Genomic DNA, 24,429 nt, shown 5'->3' on the forward strand with positions numbered 1-24,429 from the left:
CCATAACTTGGTTCGGGCTACTTTTACTAGATGTCGCCATAGTTGAATCCTAAGGTCAAATTTTGGTGGATGCGCTGTATTCAAGCGCATCCTCCCAAAAGGCCTATGATATATTTGGTTGAATCTTCTAATATGTTCATCATTACCAACTACTTTGGCACATTCAGTTTCAGCTGTAGAAGGTCCTATATAAAATTCAAATTGAACATGCTAACGTAAAATTCCTAGCGCGTTCTATTAAAGAAATAAAAAACATCTAAAATAGATTAAGTGGTTTCAATTAATGTTTGAAATTATACCATATTTATTGATATAAAACTCTGTATATGTACATGATTTTATTAATTCAAAATACCAAAGTAGCAACATAAATAACACACTGTATTAATAACATATAATTTAATATATTATTTCAAAAATTTAAAATGTCAATATGTAAAAATGTACAATATACCTAGTTAAAAAAAAAGAAGTTCAGTTCTTCATTATCTTTCAGAAATGGCACTTGTCAACATTTATCCAATATCAATATATAATCTCAAATAGTAAAATTCAAACAAAAGGACTTTTAGTTTTTAAGGTTTGAGAAGTAATAACATATTCGTCCAAGGATTTCAATTTGCCTGCAGTAATGGAATCCAATACCCAATATTCATTTACACAATCACAACCATCCAAATATGAACCCACAGCTATTTTGGCACTATCTGGGGTCTTTGTCACTTTTCCCTCGCAGAGGGTTATCAATTCCCTGAGATCGGAACACCGTGGCATTGTAGACTTGGCCACAAAGATCATCCCGCAATCGAGAAAAATATTCATATGATAAGTTGGACCGAAGGCCTGCCTTCTAAGTCGACATTGCTGCAAAGTTCAAAACTTTGATACATACGATAACAAAAGATATATTGATTTATTTCAACAATACAAAAAGTTTTGAGTTCAGACCTGCACAGCTGGTGAAAACTCTGTAGCTTCGTATTTCTCTTCTGGTAACCATTTACCTTTCTCTAAAGAGGCAAGAAGCTGAAAAAATAAAAGAAATTAAAAATAAATAAATAAAAATAAAAATCAAATATCTTTATTTAGTGTTGAAATTATAGATATGACTTTTTGGTCAATTTTTTGTCTAATTCAAATTTTCATTTCACAAAATTCGAAATACACTGCGCAAAAAAATTAACGCACATTATGGAAATCTCAAATTTATTCTACAACTGAAGGTGTTCTCAATGATAATTATTTTTATCAGAAGTATGCATGCATATGTTATCCACTTTCAACGTTTTTCTTCAATACAGATGTTTTTTCCCAGCAGAAATAAAAAAAGATGAGATTATCAGATTTTGAATGTATTGGCTCCATTCTGAATTCAGTTGTTCTCGATCAATTCTAGTGATCAATAGTTTTTCTTTCGTTTGATTTTCTACACTCGATCGCTATGCAACGCGAAACACGCAATTTGACCCAAGAGGAATGTGCCCAAGCGGTAGTTTTACGAGAAGAAGGATGGACACACTCAGACAATAAGAAATCGCCTCAGAGAATATGATTTAAGGCCTCGTGTCGCGGCAAGAGGCCCAGCTCTTACCCCAGCCCATGGATTTTGCGAGAGAGCATATCCATTGGGAAGAGGCTGATTGGGAAAGAGTTCTCTTCACAGATGAGTCTAGATTCTGCCTCTACCATTGTGATCGACGTTCCCTTGTATACAGACGTCCACATGACAGATATGCTCAGTGCAATTTCCTGAATACTACTGGTTTCGGGGGAAGATCGATTATGGTATGGGGTGGAATATCTTTGACTGCTCGCACAGACCTAGTGGTCGCTGATAATGGAGCTATGAATGCTGATAGGTATATAAGGAACATTCTTGAAGAGCATGTAGTGCCATTTGCCCCATACATTGGTGAAAATTTCATTTTTATGGACGATAATGCCAGACCCCATCGTACGCGCATCGTCCAGGAGTTCCTTGAAGAGGTTGAAGTCTCTCGAATGGAATGGCCAGCAAGAAGTCCAAATCTCAATCCCATTGAGCAGGTTTGGGACAACCTCAATAGAAGGCTGAGAAGTTCAGAAAATCATCCAGCTACTCTAAATGACTTAGGAATCCAACTCAGAAAAATCTGGGAAGGATTAGATCAGAACATTTTAAGATCACTCATTTTGAGTATTTGCTGAGCTGCAATTAACGCAAGGGGTGGAAATACCAAGTATTAAATCACTTATTAGCATTCCAGTATTTTGAAAATTGTTTATTTCTCTTCTTTCACATAAGATTCGGTGAAATCCTGAATTTTTCTTCCATTTGATGTGTCTTGTTTCGTTCAAAACCTTCCCGAGAGAAGATAAAAAATAAGTTATAAAGTCAATGTAAAGACTTTCATAAAAATTGAGATTTTCAGAATGTGCGTTAATTTTGTTGGGCAGTGTATTATCTATTACAATTTTAGGAGGGTTAAAAAAATTGCTCCATCAACATTTTGCCTCATCTATTTGTTAGACCTGACATTTCCACAAAAGTCTTTGAAATCGTTGTGGAAAATTTCAATATCGACCTCAGAAATAATCCTGAAGAAGGTTTAGCGAAATAAGCAACATTACTGTCTCTTCTACACAAAATTTGTACTTACCCATTCCTGCTTCAGAATCCAGCATCCTCTAGACAAACCTCTCAGCATATTAACTGTACGCTTCGCTTCGCCCACCACCAAATGGGTGGTCCTCTCGCTAACCTCGTCTTCAACTTCAAATTTACCCAACTTCTTAACTATCTGACTGAACATCTGAACGTCCGCTTTATGCATTTTGGTGCATACTATCGTCGGTTTCTGGTCCAAATTCAGTTTGGTTCTTACCTTGGGCAAATTCAAGTTTTTTGGAACGAATTCCATTGTACTTCGTCTGCTTTTACTACCTGTCGTCAAAGCTCTCTGGGTTAAATGCCTCATTGACTTCCTGGTGCTAGGGGTTTTTTGTGTTGCTGAAAAATTACTCAATTACTTTTCAAAAAAAATGGTTCAGCTAATCGTTATCATAGAAATACAATCTTATTGTGAGTAAATTCCATCAATATCAACATAATGGACTAGTGATGTTGATAATACTATATTTGACACGATAGAATTAAAATATAGAGCAAAACTGATAAATCAGTGAAGAAATTTTGAAAATCCATGAATAAATGACTGAGAAATAGATTATTTAAATTTACATATTTTAGCGCGGAACGTCTTTGGTCTCCGACTCGTCTGTGACGTCACGCCACTTGCCTGTGATCGCTACACCATAAATTACGTTTAAATAGTTAGCCGCGCTAAGGCTCTCGCGCCGTTTGTAGTTGTACAGTGTAGTTTTAACTCGAGTTTTGTTTTTATGTCAACATAATGGAAGAAGGCTTCGTGAAAGGACAAAATGACAATTTGCCTAAAATAGATATATTCGCAGTGATGGAGTTTTTTTCTCCAAATCCATCTTATGTCAGTGCTAAAATAAAAGGAGTTAAACTTTTCAAGTAAGTATCTACTTTTGAGTTTGCTTCATTCAACTTATAACGATGATTTATTTAAGAAGCGTTTCATAAACAATTTGTAGTTGAGTACTGGTTGTTGAAGTCTATCCATTATCAATGGCAAAACATATTTATGTGAGGAATAAAAAGAGAAAAAAGTAATGTTTACTGCCCGTATAAAATCCGGTATGAATCAATTCTATCTAAGTGGACTTGATATTGACGGGCGTCATATCGTCTTGTTTATGTTTTAAAACATGAGGGAGATAGTTCGCAATGTCAGTGGTGTAGTATGTTGTTTTTTGTGAGTGAATTTAAAGATTTCAATATTGTCGGTAAGGGTTCGGAACAATCTAAAAAGGTGTCTTTCCTGAAACAACGCGATTTTACAAAAAATAATAATAACAAGTGATTGTACACCAATGAATTCGTAAGCACTCTGCAAATACCAGTCGCCTCGTGTAAGTGGTGTGACGTCACACACTAGACTATGAAATTATTCTTCCAAGCGCAACTTCAAAGTCCCATAACTTTTTCATTTCTAGAGATATTTCAATGATTCTTCCACATTTTTGTTTCATTTTACTAAAATTTTTAGAATTAATCCTTAACAAAAAAAATGAAAACTAGTCCATTAACCAAATTTAAAAAAAAAAAAATAAAATTGTCTATACCTTCTGTCTCTTTGGGAGTACTCTTCCTCTTCTTATTCACAAATTCATCAGCCAAATCGACTTGTTCATCAGCACTAGTGTCCATTATCGACGACTTCTTCCTCAACACTCTCTTCCCTTTATCGACTCCGAGTTTTTCCAGCACAGATTCTGGTTTCTTGAACAACTTGTTCATATCTTCCGGACTGGTTCTGGCCTGTGTCAAAAAATCCATGGCTTTCTTGGTCATCAGCACATTTCCGTTGAGCCAGTTGTTCTGCGATGTTACGTTTACTTTCAACACTTTTTCTTGCCTGATTGCTTTTCTTTCTTCTTGATCGTTAACTTCTGGATTTTCTTGAATTTCGTCACTTGCATATACTAGATCCGGGTCGTAAAGTTTTCGAATTCTCCTACAATTTCTGTTATTTGAAGGTCCTACGTTTTTCGACGTTTTTTCATCTTTTTCAGAGTTATCCTTTTTTCCTTGTTCATCACTCAATGTACTTTGATCATTTTCAACTTGAGAAACTCCTCTCGTTGTTCTTTGTCTGCTTTTTCCATCCTTTCCAATTTCTACCACCTCATCGTTCTCTGCCTGACTAACATCACCACTAACTAGAACATTTCTTGTTCTTCTAGACATTCTTCTGTTTTTGCCAGTACTCAATTCTGGTTTTTTATTATCATTATCATACTTTGTTCTTTTAGGTGGAGAACATTCACTACCTTCGTTTGCCTTTGAAATTGAAGAAACCGTGCTCTTTTCTTCGTGTGACACTGTAGTTCTCCTAGCCCTTTTTTTCACAGATTTTATATCATTCGGTGGTGAAACCAAAATATCCTGGAGGAGAACTAGAGGTTTCGTAGACTTGTTTAAAGAATTATTGAGTTCAGAAGATTCGTCTTCCTCAACTATGTTGGACAAATCTTTTGCCTCAGGAATAGAAGGATCTTCTGTAGAGCGCTCATTGTGTGATTCAAGTGGTACATCTACAAAAAAATTTGTCAATAATGAGGAATTAAACTTTTCGCACCTAAATATCAAGCTACAGGTTTAAGAAATTACACCACTAGATTCAACGAAATTTTCATAAACCTCTTAGTACAATAAGCTTTTTTCTGTGCCTATTTTTGATACCTGAGTCAAACCGAACTTTTCCCCATTGAAACGTCAAAATCTCAGGTTGACCAACACAAATTGTTATCTTTTTGACGTGACATAACTTGAATTGAGAATGACATTGTATATAACAGTTAAAGTTATGCTTCATGTAATTAAACTTTTTTTGCTTATCAATAAATGTGATGTTAATCCCTCAAAAATGTATGAACAAAATATAAACGTAAACTCAAAAAACACTTCAAGGTTTGCAGCTCTGTAATTAAACCTGAAGGAAGTGTCAAAAAAGACACAAAAAGGGTTGAGTGTAATGTCAGGGTTGGCGTCATATTTTACCATATTCTTTTCATTAGATTCTGCACAAAACCAAAATAGTATATTGTGCAACAAGTGGGGAAAGTCCAACTTTTCTCGCGAGTGTGGAAGTTTGTGGCACGAGCCTGAAAGGCGAGTACCGCAAACACACGAGCGAGAAAAGGACTTTCTCCACATGTTGCACACTATACTTTTCCTACAACTGAACAAATTTCAATAATTCAAGTAATGGACTTGATTCAAATCAAAATGGCCTTCGTTGACAGTATGTGCTAATTTATTGCGTTTCCATAGAAACGACTCAAAAGCCCAATTTCATTGGTCTACCAAGCGAGGTGTGGGCAAATTGCCGTGGGGAATAATATTTCCCACAGTATGAGCAATACATAGTTTTGGAATTGAGTAAGCTGTGGAGAATACGCTACTTTTCATAGCAGTTGTAGGAAAAAAATATTAAAATTCAGCTGTCAAAGTTGACAGCTGAATTTTCACAGTTGGTAAGTACCAACTGTTACCATACCGACATCATTAAAACCTCACATGATCTGGAGTGTCTAGACTACCTAATGGCTAGTTATATTCAAAATTTGAAAGATTGTCCCATTTACTCACTGAAAGTTCAATGAGACAGAATTTATTTCCAACGAGAAACTTACCTTCTACAATTTTTTCTGGTGTGCTCACAGATTTCGCTCTACTTATCCTAGATCTTCTTGTAGGACCTGATTTACTATCTGCTTCAATTTGGGGGCTGCAAACCTCGGGAGCTCTCATGGTAGATTTCCTCCTAGGTCTTGTATTAACAAAAGGAGAAATAAAAACATCAGGCTTTGAAGGTGTCTTAGAAGCAAACTTCCTTGCAGGTCTAGGAGTAATTTCTTCAGCCACTAACTCCACTTCTTTATTTTTATCATGACTTCTGTTATTGTTTTCCAATTCTTCCTTGAATTTTTGCTTTTCTTTATTCAGTAGTAAACTCTCTCTTCTGGAACTTCTTGTGTTCCTTACTGGTGTATCTGCAGTTTCTTTTTCTAGACTATTGAAGTTATCAATAAAATCTTTTTTAGTGCTTTTTCTGTTGTTTCGTTTCTTTCTTTCAGTCACAAAAGGAGTCAAGGGCAAAGGTTCTCTTGGAGGAGAATCCTCTTTTCCTTGGGTGGTTTCATCATTCAATTCAATGATTTCGTCAACGTTCTGTTTTTCCGATGAAATTCTCAAGGATGGAACATCAGAAGTTAAGTTCTCCTCGTTATTACTGTTGCTCAACCTCAAAGACGACATAGGAGTTCCTGTAGATTTTTTAGTAGTTTCCGAAGAATTGGGATTGGAATGTTTGGAAGTACTCGATTTCCTCTTGGAATTATTTGAGATTCTCAATGATGACATTGCACTCCCGACTTCTTCTTCTAGCGACAAATTTTCCTTATCATTTTCTTCTGTGATTATTTTGAAAGGTTTAGGCAGTTTAGCTCTAGAAACTTTGAGCTTTGGTGTTTGTAAATTATAGAAATCTTCTTCACACATAGCATTTTCACTGTCTAGATTCGGCGTAGAGCATGTATCTTCTTCTGCATTTTTCTTTTGGACAGAGGATTTAGATTTTTTAGATTTCATTTTCGACATTTTTGGCGTTTTCATTGGAGTTGAACCACTTACATGCTGATTCCTTGAACTGGGGTGAGATAAGGAATTCAAAATGCTTTCCTTCAGGTTTTGTAATATGTTACCCCCAGTTGGTGAAGTTAAATCCATGTTTGTTGTTGAATTTGAAGTTCTATTTCTGGAAAAGAATAAATTCATTTAGTTTAATTACAGTTATTAGTTAGGTTAGAATTTAATGTTGCTGAATAGCCTGAATTTTCAATGATCTTTCTCTATAGAATTTGGAGTTCACTCAGATAGTGTGTTCTGTTGTTGCCATTAAAATAACACATTTTCTTAACGATATTATGTTTTCCAAGATTCAAATTCAAATAATCACGCAAATAACATTTCTCAGTCAACTCTGTACATTTCACATAGCAATATAAATGTTTCACCTACTTGTTAGCTAGAAGTAATTGAGAACCTTCATCTTCAGCACAAGTTATTTCCATATTTGAGGCATAAACTTCCTCCGCTTGCAGAGGTTCTATCCCATTGAAAGTGTCATCAACTATAGATTCTTTTTGACTAAAAGTTCCATTTATCATACCACATTCAGAACCTGAATCAGATTCTTCGTTTGATCCAAGTTTCAAACTTGGAGGTCTGAACGATTCGGATGAAGAATTTAACAAATCGCTTCGTATTTTTCTTGAAATAGTTGAAAGATCTTCGTCAGTAGAGGCAGCAGAGGAACTATTTTGCAATGTCATACTTGATGGTCTTGATTTCTTAACCTGAAATAGAAAGAGTTTGTGAAAATTCATAGTTATATATATTTTCAATTGACTTTATAAGAAAGGGTCTATTTACCATATGTAAAATTCCTAGGTAATAATCAAATTAACTAATGTTGCATAAAAAAATTCAATCTATAGGGTGATTAATAATTTTGTAGCTTACTAATTTGACCTGCTTGTTAGAATACCTATATCAATAATTGTCAACTACTATTTGTATTTCTAAATACCTTTGAAGTAGACTCTCCTCGAAGTTTTGATATGATAGTAGTCATATCATTATTTTTGAAACTTGGGGAATCAAACAATTTTGACCTTGAACTGAACGATTGGCTGCTGGTTCCTATTGTTTTTCTTCTACTTTCCATCAAAGTTTCAGTAGACGGAAGGGGAGTCCCAGATTTCAAAGTTTTTCTTATTTCATCTCTCACAACTTCCTCATAATCTTTTTGCATTTGCTAAAATTATTCAAGGCATAATGTATAAACTACATGATTGAAAAAAAATAAACTGAATAAGAAAAAAGTATCAAACTTACTGAACAAATAAATGATACATTCAGGTCATAATTTTTGGTTCCCAGAGCAGGAAAATTTTTTTCCTGTGCTCTAAAACCATTTCTTCTTGTAGCTTCTAACCACAGTACAGACACCAAATGCACTTTTAATAGTTTAGCCCTCTGAAAGGTTGTGTATAAACCATCTTTAAATATTACATGTGTTACATCCCTAGTAAACTTCTCAGATACAATTGCACCCATAGACTTAAGCAGCGCCTTAGCACCACCCGATCTATCAGTCCCATTACTGTTGATTTCCACATATGCGATAACACCGCTCAGAATCCTTTCAAAGGGTATTGTTGAACTCCTTCCAGAGGTTGAAGATTTAGTAGATTGTTCTGATATGTGTGATAGACCACTCTCTGGCGTACCTGGTCGATTTATTTTCTCCAGTTCTCTCCTTCTAAGCAATGCTGTGGGACTTTCACAATGTTCGGTTCTCTTGACCCTTTTCACTGGGGTATTTAACTGACCAGGTTTAAATAACTCAAATACATTTTTCTGATTTGCAGAGAGAAGTTGTAGTATAATATTCTTACTTGCAGGATCATTCAAAGCATTTTCAAATAAAGAAATATTGAAATCGGTATTGTTCGACTTATGTGGTATCTCTGAACGTTTACTCATTTTTATAGCATAATTATCAACTCTAACATCAAAAGTAGGGATATCTCAATATAAATCAGTTTAAATTCAACAGGAATTAAATTAACATTAAAAGTTATTGAAAATGCTCTCAACTTATACCACTGACACAACTGTTTGCTTTCAACTGTTCAAGCAGAAATAACCTATTAGTTTTGACATGAACATAACATTTTCTTGTCCTCTCATTATTCTATTCCATATTAAACAGAGAATAATATTATTAAAATTCCAAGATTTGAAATCATTTGAAGCTTGATCAAAATTCAAAACCGTACCCATGCCAGAGCCAAATATTACAAATTCAAAATACCCATGATGTAATTGTATTCTGTGCTGTAATCTTAAGTTATGGTTATGTGAGCAGTTCAAGTTTAAGGTTAAGTTTAAATCGTTGAATTCAAGCTCCAGTTTATATTTTCAAATTCGGAAATATAGTTTGTTTTATAATGGCTCAAGGTATTTCAAATCCCTTGCAAGAAGCAGTTTTGAAGAAAACAAGTGACAAAACATTTTTACAAGATCGAGTAAATGGATATGATTGGAGTAAAGGACTTGATTACTCCAAACTTTTAGGAACTTATTTACACAGTGGATTCCAAGCTACTAATTTTGGAAGAGCAGTAAATGAAATAAATAGAATGTTAGAATGTAGAAAGCAAAAAATTCCTAGTGACAAATTCATAGACATAGATGATCCATTCACAATGGTTCAAAGTAATTGTACAATTTTTCTTGGATACACTTCCAATATTGTTTCTAGTGGTTTAAGAGAGACAATTAAGTTTTTAGTCCAACATAAAATGGTTGATTGCATAGTGACAACAGCAGGTGGTGTAGAAGAAGACTTAATAAAATGTTTAGCGCCAACCTATCTAGGTGATTTTCATCTAGATGGAAAAATTTTACGAGAAGTTGGTATCAACAGGATAGGTAATCTATTGGTACCTAACGACAATTATTGTCATTTTGAGAATTGGATTATGCCAATACTTGACGAGTTTCTGAAAGAACAGAAAGAGAATGGCGTTTTGTGGAGTCCTAGCAAAGTTATTTATGAGCTTGGCTTGAAAATAAATGATGAAAGTAGTATATATTATTGGGCTGCCAAAAATAAAATACCAGTGTTCTCCCCAGCTCTTACAGATGGTAGTTTAGGTGATATGATGTTCATGCATTCCATCAAAAGTCCTGGATTAGTGATAGATATCCTTTCAGGTGATACTTTGGTAGGCTGTAGCAATTTCGTTTTTTCTATTATTTTGATTGCATTGCATTCAAATAGACCTTAAGGATTTTTGTAATGGGGAAATTCTTTCATTTTTACAGACTTGAAACGTTTGAATTCAATGGCTATGAAAGCAGTTAATACAGGAATGATCATAATTGGAGGAGGTCTTATAAAACATCATATCTGCAATGCTAACTTGATGGTATGTGTTTCATTTCATATAGAAATAAAAACTAAAGGACTCTTTTCAGAGAAATGGTGCGGATTTTAGTGTTTTCATAAACACTGCCTCAGAATATGATGGAAGTGATGCTGGTGCTAGGCCTGATGAAGCCAAGTCGTGGGGAAAAATTAAACTGGGAGCTGCACCTGTGAAAGTTTATGCTGAAGCAACCCTTGTTTTTCCTCTACTTGTCGGGGAAACATTCGCCAAAGAATTTTTCAAGAATGACGAAATAAAACTTGAGAAATATATAAGTGTTTTATTAACACAAAATTCAGATCAATCACAAAAAGTGATTTCAACAATTACAAATTTTGTCATGATAACAAATGATATATGTATAGGAATGTGAGCAAAATTATATAAAAAATAGTGTAAACATCAAAAACTATAATAACAAACAAAACCTTCCAGTGGTGGAAAAGTTAGAATATCAAATCAAACTATTGAATATTATAGAACTATGCAAAAGCAATTATTTGAGACAAACATTCTCAATAGAAAAATTACCTTTAAAAAAATATTCATTTCTCACTTACAAATGAGGAAAGTATATTATTGCCTACAAGTATATTTGTCGCTTAATTGAATTATTATTACATTTATTTGATGTCGCATAGTTACTTCAGTTTTAAAAATAGAAAATATTCAATTTCGATGAAATTAACAATTCGAGATTTATTATTTATTAAGATTTTGATGAACCTTTGCTCGAAAAAAATATTTTTTGATATAAATAATATTTAATAACAAAATAAAATATGATAATGGCAAATATAATATCACCTGGTATACCTGAAATATTTCAGGACTTAAAAATGTACGAAATTTATATATCCCTTTAGAAAAATTGCTCTTATCGGCTAAAATTTGACATAACCTAATGCTCAAATTTAGAGAGATCTATAGCTTTTGATAAAATAATCTGAACATCCATTGGTGGAAAACTCTGCAGAAGTTTTATGTTAGATGGAAAATCTCCTTGCAAGAGCCTTTCTCTGAGTATTCTAAAAATTTCAATAGATTACGATATGATTTAAGCCGATGTATTTAGATTCAACTTACATAATCATAGCACAGCATACGTTTATCAAGAAATCGAATCTACTTTCATCTGAGAACAAAGAATCCCAAATTCTCAAAACATCCGGAAGTGGAAATTCTTGAGACAAAAGCAAAGTGATCCATCTAAAAAAGAATTTAATACACGAGTATATCCAAGATGGAGCTTCGAACTAACAAAAATCTCTCACCTGAAACTATAATATTGTGGCTTCAGATCCAACTGTTGAAGTTTAAACCAAACATCTCTATCATAAATTTTAAGGTGATTGAGCATCTTATTCATCATCTTATTTATACCATGGTCTGTCTCGTCTAGACTTTTGATGAAGAAATCTCTGATTTCAGACATTAGATTCGTGAAGCAGAAAAAACAATCTGCTTCGGCATGTTCTGAAAAAAATGTATTGAGAAGATAGATACTTCGTCACAAATTCAAGTTTGCTCTAAAATTAACTCAGGAAATGACCTAACCTATACTATACATATATTACGGTTTGCAGTATTAAATATATTGATAAAAATATTAGTGAATTTACTATAGATTTAAAATAACCTACCCCTGTAATTGATATCGGGATCAGAAGCGAAAGCATGATAAATAGGTCCAACAATTTCATTCATTCCTTGAACGTAGCTCTGCCCAGGGTTTAATTTGGCATACAGAAAGAGGATCCTTTCCACCACCTCCCAATGAGCTTCTTTACCTTCAGTCATAGGAGCATAATCTTCATTGGCCTTTCTTCTAGTCAAAGCAATCTACATATGAATTTTAAATTAAGTTCACCACAAAAAAGGCAATTTTTTTGAATCTCCTAAAACTACTTGGAACATCTTGTAAATTCACTCAACATGCAAAAATTATAGTAAACAAATATTGAAATTTCAACATGCTTAATAGGAACAAGTTTGTACCTGCTACTGAAATTTGCCGCATGAGAAAAAATACAGGTTACATTAAATTCAGAAATATTTCATTGGATCCACAGATTTATAATAGATGATGCTGATTTTCAAAATTGATAGATTTACAACAGGTTCCATAAAACTTTAAATGACCAATCAACTTGTTGATTGTAGTTTGAAATCACGGAAGTGTCAAAAATGAACTCAAATTGAATACATAAAGAATTGATCGAGCAAATCATCACGCTAAAAGTTTTATGAAACCCACCCAATGATCAATTTATTTGCTAAGATAGTCATAAAATTTATTCATTGTATAAAATTAATATTCCATTGAATTTCTCAAATTTGAAGTGAAATATACCTTTGTGATTCCTAAGCCCTTTCTTTCTACATTAGCAGATTTAAGGACACAACGCTGTACTCTTTTATGTAATCTAATTTCTTCTTTACTATCTACGATTTTTGTGCATGGGAATTCGGTTGGTTGTTGAAAAAATGATATATCTGGACACAGCCTCCTGACATCCTTATCAATTTGAAGAAGCACTTCATTATCTTTGAAGAAAGTTTGCCATTGACTATCAGGGTTGTTACTTAGAGGATGATCGTTAAATGTCACATCCCCATTTTCTTCTTTTGATCCGGGCATCACAATCATTTCATCTAAAAATCAAGCAAGTAACGTCACAATGTAAAGTTCAAATTTCATTTCTTTACCTATGAATTGCCTATACAAATCCCTCTTTTTCAAAAGAAATGAATCCCATAATTCTCTTTCTGGAGGTAAATAGTTTAATAATAACCTCCAACATAATGATCTCAATCCTTGGTCATCAGGAATACCTACAATGAAAATCATGTTCAAATGTAAGATGATAATTTTTATTTATTTACCATGAAATGCTACAGACTTCAATTCACTCAAATCTATAATATCCTCAGAGATTAAGTCATCAAATTTCTGAAGCCTAAAAAGAAAATAATAAGTATTAATTGAACCCAATATAAAGATATTCCAAACCTTGCCCTGTAAGCCATTATATCATATCATTTCATTATCTGAATTGCATGAAAATGAGAGATTAGAATCAGATGAAGAACCTCAAAATTTCGATTTGGTACATTATTTTTCTGATGCAACTAGTACTAAATATAATATAAAAATTATAATTATTTCCTAAAGTACTTATATACAAAGCTCTTCAAAATAACGTCATTTCATTATCAAAGTTGAAAATGATACATTTTCTATTTTCCTTTACTCTGGTTCAAATTACAAACCTAAAGCACAGATAAGATAACTCTACTGTAATCTACGAAATTTAATTAGCTTTAGTTGTCTACACTGATCATTGATAACCATAGACCAATCCAATTCCAAATAACTATCAAATTTGTAGGTTAGTGAATTGTTTACTACTTGTTGAAGAATTTGAATGGATTTAACATAATTTAAATAAATATATTTCAATTCTTCCTCAAAAAACAATGACAGACATAAACTTTGAAACCCTACGTACAGAGTACAAAGCAATCCTCACTCAAGCTTTCAAGACTAAAAATGTGGAAACAATCAAAACCAAGAATAAACATTTCAAAAGAACAGATATAGACTTGAAGATTCCCTTGGAACAGGCGTTCCGCGACATTCTCATTGAATTATTAGAAGCCGAAACAGATGTTAATACTTTAAAAGGATATGTGAATTTCTGCATCGAAACCTGCAGACATGGCCTGATTACTTCAACGTTACCAGTGCAAATTCTTGGTGATATATTAGAAGCTCTCACTCTTGATGCATGTCAGGATATGTTTTCATTTGTGGAAGACAATGTATCTGTCTGGAAGGAAGAGTTATTCTTCAGTGGCTGTAAAAATCACTTGTTGAGATTGTGTAACGATTTGCTGAGAAGATTATCTAGATCAACAGCAACAATATTTTGTGGAAGAATTTTGCTGTTTTTGGCAAAGTTCTTTCCATTTTCTGAAAGATCAGGCTTGAATATAGTTAGTGAATTCAACTTGGAAAACACCACCCAATATGGTGCTGATTCTTCTCAAGAGAGTACTCTGGAGATTGAAACAGGAGATAAGAAAAAAAATGTTGTTCTAGATTTTACCTTTTACTGTAAATTTTGGTCTTTACAAGATTTCTTCAGATATCCGGCCCAGTGTTATGATAAAGTTCAGTGGAAAACATTTTGTTCAGTAAGTTAATTGAAAATATTTAAAAAATATATCACTTATAAGACTGCAGTTTATCAGCCCAAATTCAACATTGAAATTTTTTTATTTCAGCATTCCCAAAGTATCCTCAGTATTTTTCAAGGGCTCAAACTAGAGTATGCGGGAAAAGGTAATAGCTCATCAGATCGTAAAGACATAATGTACTTCTCTAAATATTTAACAAGTCAAAAGTTACTTGATTTACAGTTGTATGATAACAACTTCCGAAGATTTGTCTTGGTGCAGTTTTTAATATTATTCCAGTATTTGACATGTTCAGTAAAATTCAAATCGTAAGTAATTTTGTTGTTTTGCCGATACATTATTCAATTTAATTCTGTATCTTCAGAGAGTCTTTTGAACTAAAGACTGATCAGAAAGAGTGGATACAAGGTACAACTGAAAAAATTTATAAACTACTCAAGGAAACTCCACCAGATGGAGAAAAATTCGCAGAAATTGTTGCTAACATTCTATCAAGAGAAGAACATTGGAACGCTTGGAAGAATGACGGATGTCCAGGTTAGGCCTTAGGTTACTTCAGTTCTTAAAGAAAACATCTGTAATTTTTTTTGGAAAATATGTGAATTGGCTTGTTATTTCTTATGAGTATTTTGAACTGGAGTTACCTTCTATAAAAAATTTAATTATTCATCAGTTTTCTCCATATTATCATTATATCCACAATTTCATAAAACTGGCTGTTAAGAATTTTAGATATATTACGGACAATAACAACAAAATAATACAACCGTTTTCCACCCCGAAGGGCAAGAAAACGGATATTTTAGGTCTTGCCGAGGCTTGACCTTTCGGAGATTACCCCGCTGATTTCTTTCATGAACATGTGACTATACTTACCCCTCTTACGCGCGGAAGCTACGCCAGAGAGGAGAACTCTCCCCTCCGTACCATTTCTCCTTTGCCGGCTAGGAGTGGCGCTGTAATCCACAGTGCCCGCGTTTCTTCAGTACCTTCTCTTAAAATGACGGCAAGGCATTACTCAGGTCAAGCCTCGGCAAGACCTAAAATATCCGTTTTCTTGCCCTTCGGGGTGGAAAACGGTTGTATTTTAGCTCTGTGCCTTCGGCTTGACCTTTCGGAGAAGTGTTTGGCATCTGCCGGCATCCAGCGTACTGTGACTATCAGATTAAGAGTATGGAATAAAACCTCCTCTTTACTCAAAGTATATAATGTAAAAAAAAAAAAAATAAATAAAATATTTCTCTAGATTCACAAACAGAAAACAAAACTCAACTCTGTAACAATGTATATATAACTATGAAATATATATATGTATATATGTAGGAAAGATATATATATATATATAAAGGTTTGAAAGAAAAAACATTTCATACAATGAACAAGAAATCTGTCCACTGATATCACATGAGAATCACAGCATCGAGTTTGATGGATCATACTGAACTGAAGGAACTTCGTAAATTAAGTCTTTTAAATTCGCTTGGTCTTTCAACATTCTTGCAATAGTGCTTGAAAAAGTTATTTGAACCTCGCCAATTACCCTTCTCCAAGATGGAGTCTATTGAAACATTATTTTGAAAATCAAAAGATGCTACTGCGGAACGGATAGACCCGGGACCCATTTCAATTCTCAAATCCTTGAAAGGTTCTTTGAGCCATCCTGCTATTATTGTCCTTGTTGCTGCTCTAACTGCCCCTCTGGTTGTGATAAAAAGAGGGAAAAGATTTTTCTTAGCCCTCCTTCTCTGCTCAGACACTTTAATTAGGAGATTAACCCATTTGACCAGGTCTAAGAGTTCATCTCCCGAACTTCTTAGCTCCCAACCGGATTGGCGATATTTGGTTCGATCCGTTTTAGACCCAAACATAGGCCAGAATGTGATCGTAGAATTCGAAAGCTGGCAGTGATCTTTATCCAGGCTGATGAGTGTAAGATCATGAATCCTACGACCTGAGGCCAATAGCAACAAGATGGCTGTGTGTCGTGATACTTGAAAAAAACTATTCTGATCCGGGGGATGTGACTTCAACCAGTTGACTAGATCTAGGATATTCCAAATGGTTGACTTAGGCGTAAGACAAGCCGAGGTCTTGAGGCCTATGGCTTTCAACATCGTTTTAATCAATGGATGCCCTGACAGTCGTTCCGCGCCCTCGGGTGAAGAGAGAGTTATCACCACAGACTTATGGACCAGGATCGTCGACAGAGCTAACTTTTTTACTCTGAACAAAAACGACAGATATGCACAAATATCTGATGCGCTTGGTCCATTGGATCTTACACCCGATCTTTCGCACCAAGACCTCCATTGTTTCCAGGCCGAGTGATAGGTTCGTAAAGTTGAATCTCTCCAAGCACCCTGAAGAAGTGCGACATCATCTGGTGATAAACCTGACATTAACGGAGTCCACCCCGTACCTTCCAAACTTCCAAACGAAGGTCCTCTGATCTGGGCGGAGGAAGATCGGTCGAAAGATCGATAAGAGCGTGGGACAAATTCCTTAGAATTATTGGAGCTTCTAGAGCTCTGTGTTTGAGGTCTGCCCTCCAGAATACCTTCTCCCAACGTGGGACTATTAGAATGAAAGTTCCTTGGGATTTGTTCAAATTTTGCAGAACTCTGGGAATTAGAGGAGGTGGTGGGAATATCCAGGCGAGCCTGAACACCCAGGGTCTGCTGAACGCGTTTATGAACACTGCTCGCGTGTCTCTCGCATCTATCGTTACATATTCTGGAACTACTCTCGATCGGTTCGTCGCAAACAAATCTATTTCCGGGATTCCCCATTTGGAAAAAATCATCGATGTCACCTCCGCTTTTATATGCCAATCGGGAAGAATCAGACCCCTTGACAGGCAATCTGCCATTGTGTTGCAATATCCTGGAAGGTAGTAGGGAAATATGGATATCCGAAACTCGTGTGTTATGGAAAGTATCTCTCTCGTTAGTTCCAAAAGAGCCTTTGATTTCGTCCCCCCTTGATTTCTCAAGTAGGCCACAACAGTTCTGTTGTCTGACTGTATCATCAGGGATTTTTCCACCAATGATTTCCTCAATTTCTTCACGGCTATAAGCACGGTGAACAATTCCTTCCTGTTGATGTGCCAGGCTTTCTGAGTCTGTGTCCACGTCCCCGACATCTGCGTCTCGCTCATTTGAAAGCCCCAACCCATGTCCGATGCGTCTGTTGACAAAAACATTGTCGGCTCGGGGATGAAAATCCTTCCGGGAGTGGAAAGGTTCTGTAACCACCATCGACAATCGGCTGGAGCCTCCTTGGGACACGGAAATTTCTTTCTCGGTTGGATCTCTGGCAACCATTTGCTTGCCCGTTGAAGCCTTCTCGTAAAGAGGCGACCCATAGGGGTAACCAGAGACGCAAAACCTAGCCTGCCTATCAAGGATTTTCCCGACTCCCAACTCCAAGTACCTTTGCTCACCAACTGGTGTAAGCTCTCTCGAATTCGTTGAGTCTTCTTGGAGGGTAAGGTCTTTCTGTTCTGTTCGGTGTCCCAAATTATACCCAAAAACTCCACTGATTTCAGTGCCTCCAAATTGGACTTCTCTAGGTTCACTTTCCAGCCTAGGCTCTGAAAAAGATCTACTGCGTATTCCAACTGTCTCATTAGTGTTGTTGAATCTTGGTGTGCAAGAAGAAAATCGTCCAGATAAACGATTACCCGAATACCCTTTGCACGAAGGATACTCGCTAACCAATTGCTTATTCGAGAGAAAATCAGAGGAGCACTGGACAGACCAAATGGTAAGCATGTCATTTGAAATACTCTCCTTTTGTAAGCGAAGGAGAGGTACCTGCGATGCTCTTCCTTTACTGGAATGTGGAAGTATGCTTGTGATAGGTCCAGTTTCCCTACAAAGTCGCCTTCTTGAAGAAACCCTGGTACTTTGTTTTGATTTACCAGACGAAAACGCTTGGGATTTAAATACCCATTGAGACGCCGAAGATTGAAAATCTGCCTCATCTTCCCGTCTTGTTTCGGGACTAAAAATAGTTGAGATAAGAACCCGGTCTTTGCCACCGATGGTTCCACCACTTGTTGATTTATTAGAGTATTGATTTCTTTTGACATAGTTTCTGAAACTTTTGTGGAAAATTTTTTTATAAGAGCACCTGTCAACGGAACAGAAGGAGGTTTCTTTACAAAGGGGATGGAATAACCTTTTATTGCTTTCATCACGTATGGTGGAGCGCCTAGCTTTTTCCAGATGCTCGAGTACCCTTTGATCTGACCTGCTACAAAGGGCGCGTCAAAGACGCCTCTTGCCTTCTGGACGACGCGGCTTGTTGGTTCTTCCTACGTGACCACCCCTTGTTTCTCGACGATTTCTATATGAAGCAACTGTAGTAGAATGAGGACTCGAACGATTTCGCCAAGATGAGCTCTTAGATTTCGATGGCTGAAATTTAGACGGTCTCTTGTGCTCTAACCGAGACTTTTTTTGGGGGACAGAATATGTTCTGTTCCCGGATCTATCCGACCGCTTGTAAAAAACATTGAAAAAAAACCTCCTTGTTCTTTTAAAAAATCTGTTAATTTTTCTTCATCGAAAATGTGCGTCGAAGAAGGGGGAATTTGGTTCAATTTGACTGTTCGAAAGTCCGATTTCGTTTTATATGCTTGACGTCTAAATTTAATGGTTTCTGCTCTATGAGCACATACAAATTGTAAGAGATCATCTGAATAGTTCTTAAAATTAGAATTGGTATCAATTAGAACCGACTTTAGGTCGTCGACAATATCAGGGTGCTTAGCGGTAAGGCCTTTCAAAACCTCAGCTAATGCTTTTCTTTGGTTTAAAAGGCCATGGCAGATAGTGCCTAATGTATCATCAAATGTTACTAGTAGGTCCGAGGCGAAAGACCTAGTCGCTAAACTTCCCAACTGCGAATTAACTTTGAGAGCCCCAAAAACTGGCGCCGCCTGCAAGCGTTTCTGAACTTCTTTATATCTAATTTTGTTCCACGATTCTGAACCAAAACGTTGGCAGGCAATACCTTCTGCCTTTATGATTGGACTGGGCTCCGGAATGTCCGGAGCAGCTTCCTTTACATCAGGTAAAAAATCTAGATCTAGGTTATCTGTGAAATCAATAGCTGGCGCTTGCCAAGTTTGGGAGCTCTCCTGATCAGAATTATAAGGTAACTCATCTTCCTCTTCGGCCGATGACTCGACCCCTGTAGATTGAGTTTTTGCTAAATCATCCAGGCGAGCGCAGATTGAAGTAAACATTGTATCCACCTTATTTTCAAGAAGGGTGACTCGATCAAGCCTTGGTCTCTTCACAACTTGCTCCTTTGAAGAATATCTTCGACGTTTACCATGGGAGTCTTCAGACATTTCTTCTTCTGAACCAGCTTCTGACTTCTCACCCAACTGGCCTGAAGCTTCTTGCCTGGATATTAGCCAAGGTTTCATATCTCTAACCGCCTGATTGAAGATTTCGGATTGGGCGGCCGAACCTCTTATTCGATTGGAAACAGATGGGGGACTCATAATCAGGGCCCTGCAGAAGGCCCATTCTAACATAGACATTTTGATGTCCCTGTAGGTTTTTTCCGACAGATGATCCGCTTCTGGAGAAAAAGCCCTCACTACTCCCAGAGTAGGAAGTGCAAACCTGATTTTGTTGAGGACCAGGGGATCCACTGGATTTCCTAGCACCTGTTCTTTCGTCAGCTGGGCCACCTTCCACTCGGTCCAACCCTCTGGCAAGTGTTCCTGAGCCAAAAGTTTCAGCCTTTCCAAAATCAGATTATCATTTTCTGTCTCTGCAGATTCTTCAAGCAGTTCACCGATTTTAATGAAGTGGGTTGGTAGTGCCATCTGGAGAATAGAGAGTTAAATTAGAAAGTCTGAAAAGTTCAAGACCAAATAGTCCTTCTCAGCTAACCCTGAGAGTGGTACAGATATTCAGCTGAACAGCCAATCGACTGCCTCAGTAAAACAGAGTTTTTTGGCTGCGTTTGCAGAGCCTTTCGGCTGCGTTTGTGGAGCCTTTAGGCTGCGTCAGCAGAGCCTTTCGGCTGCATGAGCAGAGCCTGTCGGCTGCATGAGTGGAGCCTTTCGGCTGCATGAGCAGAGCCTTTCGGCTGCGTTTGTGGAGCCTTTCGGCTGCGTTTGTGGAGCCGTTCGGCTGCGTTTGTGGAGCCCTGTCGGCTGCATAAGCAGAGCCTTTCGGCTGCATTTGTGGAGCCTTTCGGCTGCTTTTGTGGAGCCTTTCGGCTGCGTTTGTGGAGCCTTTCGGCTGCATGAGCAGAGCCTGTCGGCTGCATGAGTGGAGCCTTTCGGCTGCATGAGCAGAGCCTTTCGGCTGCGTTTGTGGAGCCTTTCGGCTGCGTTTGTGGAGCCGTTCGGCTGCGTTTGTGGAGCCGTTCGGCTGCGTTTGTGGAGCCCTGTCGGCTGCATAAGCAGAGCCTTTCGGCTGCATTTGTGGAGCCTTTCGGCTGCGTTTGTGGAGCCTTTCGGCTGCATGAGCAGAGCCTGTCGGCTGCATGAGTGGAGCCTTTCGGCTGCATGAGCAGAGCCTTTCGGCTGCGTCTGCGGGGCCTTTCGGCTGCGTCTGCGGGGCCTTTCGGCTGCGTCTTCGGAGACGGACGGCTGCGGTTGCGGAGGCAATCGGCTGATCTTAGTAGAACGTAGCTTCCTACAACGAAAAAAGGGATAATTCATAAACTTACCTTTCCAATGGGACCCCTAGGCACCGGAAAGATAATTTCACAATTCCGAACACTACACAGTGTTAAACGATCGTAATAACAACGAACGCTTTTATTTCACTTGTTCACTAGTCGAGAATCAACAGCGTACTGAAGAAACGCGGGCACTGTGGATTACAGCGCCACTCCTAGCCGGCAAAGGAGAAATGGTACGGAGGGGAGAGTTCTCCTCTCTGGCGTAGCTTCCGCGCGTAAGAGGGGTAAGTATAGTCACATGTTCATGAAAGAAATCAGCGGGGTAATCTCCGAAAGGTCAAGCCGAAGGCACAGAGCTAAAATAGAAAAATACTCAACCTCAGTAAAAATTTCTGTGTTCTTCTAAATTCATACTCTATAAAATTTTCTCAATTCAAATTTTGTAATTCGAAGAATAGACTGCAATTTCATGGATTTTTAACAGAATTCAAAAAGCAAAGTGTATTAACGGGACCATTAGGAAAGGCACAGAACAGGAGCAACAGACCTTTACTAGGAGATTTGTTGAAACAAGCAAATAAAGAGAAGAAGTACTATATGGGAAGGTTTGTAATAAATTTTTTATAATTTCATTAACCGACTGAATTTTGTTTTAATCTACTTACCTTTCAGTAATGAGCTCACCAAGTTATGGAATTTATGTCCTGACAATCTTGAAGCTTGCAAAGGAAAAGAAAGAGATTTCCTACCTACTCTAGAGAATTATTTCAAAGAAGCCATTGAACAAATAGATTCTGGAGAAACAATCAAAGATGAGAATAACTTATTGAAAGATGGCAACTTTGGCTGGAGGGCTTTAAGATTATTAGCTAGAAGAAGTCCCCATTTCTTTACTTTCAGCACAGTTATTATGAATCAACAATCATCCTACTTGGAGATGATGGTGAAGAAAATTGCACAAGAGCAGAAGGTAAATAATAACAAAGCAAAAAAAATCTAATATAACATAAATAATTTCTAGTCGAAAAAAGATGGTGTAAACAACAAAGAAGAAACTCAACAGGACAGTGAAGAAATGGAAACAGAAAATCTCTTCAAGGAAGAATCGGAAAATACAGAGGATATGAAAGAAGATGTGAACACAGAAGAATTTGTAGATGATAAGAATCCCAGACAAGAAAATAAAAGCTTGAGTGAAACACAGATACAATTCATAAGTGAGAAGATCAAGGCTGACTGGAAAAAACTTGCAGTTAAGATTGGTAAATTATTTAATCTTCAGTGGTATTCAAAATATTAATTTTTTTTTCCCTAAAAGGTTACAAACCAGACGAAATTGAATATATTGTACAAAATCACCCTACGGAATTAGAGCAGGCAGAGAATCTACTATTATTATGGTTTGGTGATGATGAAGATGCCACTATAGAAAATCTTTTATATATATTAGAAGGACTTGAATTGAACGAAGCTTGTGAGAAAATCAAAAATGAATTTAATGTTTCTTAATTTGAATAATAAAATCCAAATACATATCCTTGGACTTTTATTTTTAAAAACAGACTCTCCAACCTTCCAAATAAATATACTCGGTGATATGAGAATTGTGTTACACATGTAAGGAATTGTTATTTTCAGCAATAAAATGAATTTAATATTTTTTTGTGAACTACTTTGGTGTCGTGTCTGTCTGTGTATCTGCACATACTTGTAACAAACTTGTATAATTTATATCCGAACTATGGAGAGTAAAGATAAGGAGAATGTCTTATGGTAGAACTGTAGAGAAAGTGTGCAGCGGAAAAAGATAAATAAGGTTTAAAAAATTGTCTACAATGGCGCTAGTATAGCCAATGGTTAACCAACCAAAGAAGGCGAACACAATTTTATCCTTGTTTAGTTCTTGCTTTATCTCTATCATTACTTCCTTTGAAATTAACTCTCTAGCTATACTAGCGTCCCCAATTTAGGTGAGATCAACGGACACTCTTGAAAAGGGAAGATCATTCTATTCTTCTTATCTCTACCCTCCATATACGGAATATAATTCCAATTTTTCTTCTTTTCGCCAAGAAAATATTAATTTCTGTGAACTATTATCAAATGCAAGCAATAAATCACTAGTTCTCAGAATAGCCAACCCTAGAAACAGTGTCGTCGCTAAAAGAGGACGGGAATCCCCTAAATTTATGCTACCCCTCCTGAAATATCGAATGAGCAAAAAAATACAACCTGAATTTAACTTAAACTAGATGGACCTGGAAATCTTATCCCCCTCCCTACTCTAAAGAGGTGGCGTCACCACTGCCAATGAAAATTGACAGTTACACTAAAAAGAAAGCTTTATCTAAAAGACGGATTATGTTTATGAAACTGTAGCCACTTTCAAGCTCCTTTTAGAGGCGTCGACTTTGTAATAAAGCGATCTTTACCAAAAGCAGCCTTTTTGTATGGATTATGGAACTAGCTCTTAGTCTGAATCTTAGAATATAGATAGATTATTAATGTTCTAAGGTCTGAATTGAGATATTAAAGGTTAAGTGACGCTACATTTGTTGTTTTTTGAAAAATGGACAAAAACGACTTTCGTGTTGACGTCTAGCTATTTCGAAAGCAAATACGAATATTTCTACATGAAAGAAATGGAAAAGTTAGAGGAGTGTTGGAGTACATGTATCACTATTGAAGATGACTTTGTTGACGAATAAAGTCCAATTAAATAAAAATGATTGGAATTGCCACTTATTGAGTGAAGTGTTAGTAGGTAAGGTTAGGCCCATAGAGTAATCTATGTTTATTACTCTGAGGTTAGGCCTCAAAATTATAATTACTGAGATTATAGGTGAATATCTAACTAAATGATCCAACACTCTCTCTTCATTCTAAGAGGAAAGCAGACAAGATGGCATCAATCTTGACGCCATACCATCCAGATTA

At 36.4% G+C, this 24,429-nt stretch overlaps 5 protein-coding genes across 5 annotated transcripts; 2 read left to right on the plus strand and 3 right to left on the minus strand.

Annotated features, from left to right (window-relative positions):
• Positions 1 to 384: 384 nt before the first annotated feature.
• Positions 385 to 9,314, minus strand: LOC123672126 (microcephalin). Its single transcript, XM_045606116.1, has 8 exons — positions 8,531 to 9,314; positions 8,223 to 8,450; positions 7,652 to 7,989; positions 6,180 to 7,388; positions 4,192 to 5,219; positions 2,640 to 2,989; positions 949 to 1,026; positions 385 to 864 (listed from the first exon to the last, which is right to left on the minus strand). Exons 1-8 carry the CDS (start codon positions 9,179 to 9,181, stop codon positions 553 to 555), a joined length of 4,194 nt encoding a protein of 1,397 aa, XP_045462072.1. The 5' UTR covers positions 9,182 to 9,314; the 3' UTR covers positions 385 to 552.
• A 116-nt stretch (positions 9,315 to 9,430) lies between these two features.
• On the plus strand, positions 9,431 to 11,073 carry LOC123673184 (probable deoxyhypusine synthase). Its single transcript, XM_045607641.1, has 3 exons — positions 9,431 to 10,417; positions 10,529 to 10,632; positions 10,682 to 11,073. Exons 1-3 carry the CDS (start codon positions 9,649 to 9,651, stop codon positions 11,003 to 11,005), a joined length of 1,197 nt encoding a protein of 398 aa, XP_045463597.1. The 5' UTR covers positions 9,431 to 9,648; the 3' UTR covers positions 11,006 to 11,073.
• LOC123673185 (TBC1 domain family member 13) lies at positions 10,897 to 13,894 on the minus strand. The gene is made up of 8 exons (XM_045607643.1): positions 13,646 to 13,894; positions 13,519 to 13,592; positions 13,342 to 13,467; positions 12,986 to 13,287; positions 12,276 to 12,474; positions 11,907 to 12,108; positions 11,719 to 11,841; positions 10,897 to 11,660 (listed from the first exon to the last, which is right to left on the minus strand). Exons 1-8 carry the CDS (start codon positions 13,660 to 13,662, stop codon positions 11,534 to 11,536), a joined length of 1,170 nt encoding a protein of 389 aa, XP_045463599.1. The 5' UTR covers positions 13,663 to 13,894; the 3' UTR covers positions 10,897 to 11,533.
• Positions 13,895 to 13,992: 98 nt separating this feature from the next.
• LOC123673182 (THO complex subunit 1) lies at positions 13,993 to 23,027 on the plus strand. Its single transcript, XM_045607639.1, has 7 exons — positions 13,993 to 14,832; positions 14,923 to 15,143; positions 15,200 to 15,372; positions 21,977 to 22,097; positions 22,165 to 22,462; positions 22,514 to 22,754; positions 22,811 to 23,027. The coding sequence occupies exons 1-7, from the start codon at positions 14,113 to 14,115 to the stop codon at positions 22,999 to 23,001; spliced, it is 1,965 nt and encodes a 654-aa protein (XP_045463595.1). The 5' UTR covers positions 13,993 to 14,112; the 3' UTR covers positions 23,002 to 23,027.
• LOC123673183 lies at positions 18,618 to 21,648 on the minus strand. The gene is made up of 2 exons (XM_045607640.1): positions 21,538 to 21,648; positions 18,618 to 20,683 (listed from the first exon to the last, which is right to left on the minus strand). The coding sequence occupies exon 2, from the start codon at positions 20,681 to 20,683 to the stop codon at positions 19,283 to 19,285; it is 1,401 nt and encodes a 466-aa protein (XP_045463596.1). The 5' UTR covers positions 21,538 to 21,648; the 3' UTR covers positions 18,618 to 19,282.
• Positions 23,028 to 24,429: the final 1,402 nt, after the last annotated feature.

Source organism: Harmonia axyridis, chromosome 2 (assembly GCF_914767665.1).
Source record: "Harmonia axyridis chromosome 2, icHarAxyr1.1, whole genome shotgun sequence".
Lineage (NCBI taxonomy): Eukaryota > Metazoa > Arthropoda > Insecta > Coleoptera > Coccinellidae > Harmonia > Harmonia axyridis.